This window comes from Morus notabilis, unplaced genomic scaffold (genome assembly GCF_000414095.1).
Source record: "Morus notabilis unplaced genomic scaffold, ASM41409v2 Scaffold307, whole genome shotgun sequence".
Lineage (NCBI taxonomy): Eukaryota > Viridiplantae > Streptophyta > Magnoliopsida > Rosales > Moraceae > Morus > Morus notabilis.
Genome location: NW_010361515.1, coordinates 674314 through 680313, shown reverse-complemented (window position 1 = coordinate 680313; position 6000 = coordinate 674314). Strand labels below are relative to the sequence as shown.

The following is a 6000-nucleotide window of genomic DNA, read 5'->3' as shown; positions in this document are numbered from 1 at the left end:
AGCGGCTATTAAAGCTTGTTGGAATGTAATTTTTTTTTAATAAAAGCCTCTTATGGCCGTTCTCAAGTTTCTGTATTTCGATTGGATGGTGTCATAATTCCATATCCATCAACTCTAATATGATTTTGACATGATTAATATGTGGATAATGGTTTGACCAAACTTTCATTCTCATTACGCGTCCTTCATTTTATTTTAGATGTTATGGAGTATGACTACTATTCTGGCCTTAAATAACACGTAAATTTTAATTTTTAGGGTCGGTTATTTTAGAGGTGCGGAGGGTGGAGTAAAATTTGATTAAGCATTTTCACAGTTGTAAATTTTATTATTGTGTTAGTTTTCTTTATATTGAAGAGGAAGTCATTTTTAGGGTTAAGAGATGTTAGGAGAAAAAATAAATTGCGAAAAAAAATTAAAAATATCACTATGAGAAAACATATTTTTTATACCACTTCACTTAAAAATAAATAAATATAATTTAATTAATAGAATAGAGAGTAAAACTTAAGGACCGACCATTTGCAAGATTAACCCAATTTTTTATGAAGCAATGTCTAATGATATCTTGTTTTGTTTTGTACGGCGTCTTGTTTTATTTTGTTTTTGTTTGTTTGTTTTCTTTCTCTCTCTCTTTCTTTCTTTCCTTTTTTTTTTTTTTTTTTTTTTTTTTTTTTTTTTTTTTTTTTTTTTTTTTTAAGTAAGAACAACTCTAACCTGCTAGTTAAAAAGGTAAAATTACTAATGATTTAATTTTTTTTTATAATTTTTTTCTACTCCAACCATTAGCTATATAGTTAGTTATTTTAGAGAATGTCTTTCACACTAGCTCAATTTAGCTAGCATGGAGAGGCTAGCCATTTCATTTTTTATATTATTTTATTCTTTTAACTATAATAAATGTAATTTTTTTTAAATTCAATAAAATATTAAAATAATCTATATTTAGTTAAAATAGAGAGTATAATTAGAGTGACCCACCAAAAAGTTGATAGTTAAAATAGGGAGAAAAGAGATAATACCCCTTAAAACTATATGAGTCAAGATTTCTATCCCTTATTTTTGATTAATAACATTTCTAGTCAAATAATTACACTAATAAAAAAATATTAATAAAGAATAAAAGGTAAAAATTTAAATCTATACATTTTAAAAGATAAATTCTGTAATTTTAAAAATAACTTTCCAATCATAGAATCCGTATGCTCTAATACCAAATTGGGTTGTCATTGTGGAACATTCTATACGACACGTAACACGTCGTCGTTTAGAATAAAATAATCCAGTACTGTAACGTGGCAAAAATAACCTCGGTGAGAGCCATCTGCAGGACGCTCTAAAAGTAGAGTCGAATGAGGTAATTCGGTAATTTTGCGTCCCAAATTTGAATTGGGGACGACAGCGTTTAGGGTTTCGAAATCAATTTTTTGTTTTCGTGGGGGTTTGGTAAGAGTTCCACCATTTTTGCAAGCTCATAATCTCAGACTTTTGGGAGGGAAAAAAACGCCAAATCCAAATCCCAGACCCTCCTATTCGAGAGAGCCCCAGTCGATCCCTTTCTATCCTATCCTTCAAGTTCAGGTTCTCTCTCTCTCTCTCTCTCTCTCTCTCTCTCCGCTGCGTTTGGTTTCGGAGAAAAATGATTCATTTTGAAAAAAGGAATTGGGTTTCATTTTTTATGTTATGAGGAAACTAGCTAAGAATCTGGACTGAATCTGGGATTATCTTGAATACCTGTTTTTTAATTTAGCTGATTCTCGATTTCGCATGGTTTTCGTAGCAATTACACAGCTGGATTTTTCGTGGATATATCTTTCCATTTGAACTGTTGGAAAACAAATTTAATTTTGTGGATTATCGTGGTTGAGTATTTAGCTTAGGAAATACTGCTCAGTTTATTTGAATTTGCTGAAAGGTTTTTTGTTCTCAAGGATTTCTGCTTCCCGGCCTTGATTTTTAGCAAAACTTTCTGTTCTGAATTTTCTTCACCATTTTTTTTTTAATATTTGAGTGCGTCTTTCTTTGTTTTTGGGCTTCGGAATTTTTTATTTTTTACTTTTTATTTTTTTGGGAAAGAGGACTTGTTGACACTCCAGTTTTTCTTGTTTATTCTATGTTTCAATTTGGGTGCTGAGGAAAAAGAATCCAGAGAATATGAAACACGAAACAAGCATTTAGGCTTCATTGATTTCACTGATTCGAGTTTTTAGTTTTAGGTTTCTACGGTTAAAGTATGTAGAAAATATCACTAACTTGTTTTGCTACGGCCAAAAGGTCTCAGAAAATATCACATAAAAGCTCTCAGAAAATATCACATAAAAATTCTTAAAAAATGTCACATCTCAGGCGAGGCCTTAGTTTATTCCATTTGGTTGCGTTTTCAAAGAGACTCTCCTGAATGCATAGTCTTCAAAATTTGGTGTAATACGTTTATTTTGTTTGCATTAAGCTTTAGTTCTCTGTATTTTGAGGATAAACGAAAAGAGGGCTTAATGTTTCGGGTTCATTTTACAGACTCTTTTTCCTCTGAAAGTGATAGGATGAGCACCACAGTACATAGAACTCCCAAATCTGGGAGGCAATCTTTGTTTTTCCAAGATCTGGCTTCGCCTATTTCGGCCAGGAGAGGAAAATTTTCAACTCCAGGGCAGGCAGCTGCGGTGTCTGCTCTATGGCGTGAGAATTTCAGCGGCTCAGATCTTCCGCCTCCCCCAGTTTTCACCTTGGAAGATCGCTCAGACTTTTCTCCTGAATCTGGAATTCCAGATTACCCTGTTTCCCCAGAAGCCAGATCAGATCCCAGATCTCCAGTCCAAAGTTCTGGTCGTGACTTCTTGACCCCAGTAAAAAGCAAATCCGAGGCAAGCACATCTAGTGCTATGATGAGTGCGCAGCAAAATCAACAAGGTTCCTCAGGTTTTAATTGGTGGTCGCCCTCAAAAAGCAGTAGTGAGCAAGACGAAAAGGGAAATAGTTCGCCTGTTGAAGGTGTTGTCCAGCCTGGTGCTTTGATCACCCTTCCACCTCCTAGGGAAGTTGCAAGGCCTGAGATGCAGAGGAATGCCTTGCCTACAGGAAACCTCAATGAAGAAGAATGGGTTACTGTTTATGGGTATTCTTTTGGCCTCAGCTTTGTGGATTCAAATTATTTGAGTTTTGGCTTTTGTCTACTGTTGATTGCATTTATCATTCTATATAATCACTTTTCGCTTGGTGCTCATCTTGTTAAATAGTTGGTTGCATATCTCAGCCTATTGTGAACAGGTTTTATAGAAGTCATTATTGGAATTTATTGTTTCATTGTTGTTGGTTTTCATGTTTTGGAAACTTTTGCAGTTTTGCTTTGCCTTTACTAATCAACTACTAGATTATAGAAATGTGCGTGAGTGTGCGTGTGTTCTTTTTTTTTTTTCCTTGAAACTTGTTAATACTAATCATATATTTTCTTGCCAGATTTTCTCCAGCCGATACAAACTTGGTTCTAAGGGAGTTTGAAAAGTGTGGTGTGATTTTGAAACATGTTCCTGGTCCTAGAGAGGCTAACTGGATGCACATTTTATATCAGGTTTTTCTTCTTTCCCATGCTTTGCTTGAAATATATCAAAGTTGATCTGCTTAAAGACTTAACAGCATGAAAATATAAACTATTTATATGGTTGTAACCTAAGTCTTCCTCACACCTCTTTTTGACGGTAAGTTTTTCAACGACTACTTTGCTTCCTATGTAGAATCGATCTGATGTGCTGAAGGCTCTCAGCAAGAACGGGATGCAAATTAATGGGATACTAATAGTAGGTGTGAAGCCGTTGGATCCAATGCAACGTCAGGCTTTGAACGATAGGCTCAACAATCAGGGATTCATGACTTTACCGCCCCCTCCATCCGCCAAAACTGGGGAACTGAATGCAGTGGGAGGCCCTTCTCGTCCATACTATCTCCAAAACGGTAATGCCAATGTGCGGCAGTCCGGAGGTGCGATTGCTTCTCCAACAAAATCACTGGCGTCCAAAATCATGGACTTGATGTTTGGAGTTTAGCTGCTCTACTTTACCAAAATTTCATATGCTTTGTGTGCCAAGCAATTATAGTTGCTCCGGCTATTTGATTTCACAGCAGAGAATTTAGTAACTCACCGAGTCCCGATTCCTATCGAGCGAGCTTTAGTTTTCATTTTCGTCTTATTTCCCTCCAAGGGCGTTCTATGATAAAACGTGGATTGAGTGATTTTGTATGATATCATTTGGTTACCAATGTAAGAGCAATTGGTAAAGATGCGTGTCATCTACAGAATGCGATATTATTGTTGTACGGAACTGAAATTGCAATCACAAAAGAAAACGAGAGTTGGATTTTTTTTTTTCTTTCTTTCTTTGATAATCAACTATAATTCCAAGTTATCAATGCTTTATGAATGTATTTTGGATTTACGGTGCGTCTTGAACTGTATTATTATACTTCAATGCTACATATTTATTTCATTTCCAAGCAAGTTTCCAACAAATTCATAGTTGAAACGGCCAAGTCGGTGCAATGGCCTACCAGTCTTCATGGCACAATCATTTTTCCCTTTTATCTATTTCTGTAATAATAAAAGTATCCAAAAAATTCATTTACTAACAATTGAAACAATTATCATAACTCGATGTTCGAATATTTTTATTTATTAATAATCTCCATTGTCCCTTCCTCCCTGTGTTCATAACTTTTTTCACATTACATGACAGTTTTATTTCATTTATTGGTCTTTCTTTCCCTCAATGACTTACGAAACTAAAGTTTTTAGGGCCCGTTTAGTTCGTTAATTCGAGTTGAGATGTAATTTTATGTGAGTTTTTTTATTGTAGTAAAAAAGTTATATGTGACTGTTTATGAGAACTTTTTATTATAACAAAATTCGAATTTTAAACTCGAATTAATAAAATAAACGCGACTTTAAAATCAAGAGTTGGGAAGTGAAAATGACCTTTGAATTGTGATAAACAAGGGAGCTTTCGTCTTCTAACTAGACTAGTCAAAATGCTACATGTGAAGCATCTGGCACGGGAAATGAGAATGAGAGTGATCAAAAGCGCATAAATGAAGCATGCTTCTTCATTGGTCACTGACACCAATTTCTTCCTGCGTATATATATATATATATACACACACACACACATACATACATATACATATAGTGCCTTTAGAGTGTGCCATGTCAGACTCAAAAATTTTGATGTTTGATGTCTTAGCTAAGCATTTGACCATTATTTATTCTTCTCAGAAGCCTTTATTGTTGGTCTGCAATGATTGGAAATGTAGCCAAATGTTTGTTACAAAGGGAGACTCGAAGGGATCAAAAAGCTATATAAAAACCAAGAAATTATCTTACCAAAAATATATTTCCAAAACTGATTAGTTGCAAGGCATTTTCAATCTTACAAGCCCAAAGCTAAGCTGCAAACGGTGGTGGAGCCATCTATCGAGAGAGCAGGCAGTTGGTCCACCTGAGTTTTTCCCCCTGTTTTTTTTTTTTTTTTTTTTTTTTTTTTTGAGTTTTATATAAGAAATTTCATAAATTTGAAATTTATTTCTTTAAATTTCTTAAATTCTTAGATTACCGCATCTTATAATAGCCTAGCCTAAGTTTTGTTATAGATAAAATTTTAATAATTTCTGCACCTCTAATTTATTTTTCTTACTCCATTGATATTGGCTAGTGGATTTTCCCCATAAGTAACAACAATAATTAATATAATCTTGGCTACATTGATGTTTCTCAGAATTGTCTGATCTAGAAACCAAAAAAACAAAGCACCAATTCCACTGCACTGTGAACTCACGGGCAATAATCTTGGGGCACTAATATTATATTTCCACTCATCTCTAAGATGTTTACATCCAACCCTTTATCGTGAAACATCTAATATCTGATTGGTGGCTTGTAATTAGGAATTTAATGAAGCATATAATATCGACGAACAAATGGAATTAAAAAGAGATGATTTTATTGTAATATTTTAA

At 34.1% G+C, this 6000-nt stretch overlaps 1 protein-coding gene across 2 annotated transcripts; it reads left to right on the top strand.

Annotated features, from left to right (window-relative positions):
• The first annotated feature begins 1409 nt into the window (after window positions 1-1409).
• On the top strand, window positions 1410-4397 carry LOC21408923 (nuclear pore complex protein NUP35). 2 transcript variants are annotated; one of them, XM_010099824.2, is made up of 4 exons: window positions 1410-1581; window positions 2515-3112; window positions 3454-3565; window positions 3729-4397. In XM_010099824.2, exons 2-4 carry the CDS (start codon window positions 2541-2543, stop codon window positions 4035-4037), a joined length of 993 nt encoding a protein of 330 aa, XP_010098126.1. In that variant the 5' UTR covers window positions 1410-1581; window positions 2515-2540; the 3' UTR covers window positions 4038-4397. The 2 variants fall into 2 exon arrangements, with proteins under 2 accessions (XP_010098126.1, XP_024022517.1); XM_024166749.1 differs by having other exon boundaries at window positions 1492-1575.
• The last annotated feature ends 1603 nt before the right edge of the window (window positions 4398-6000 follow it).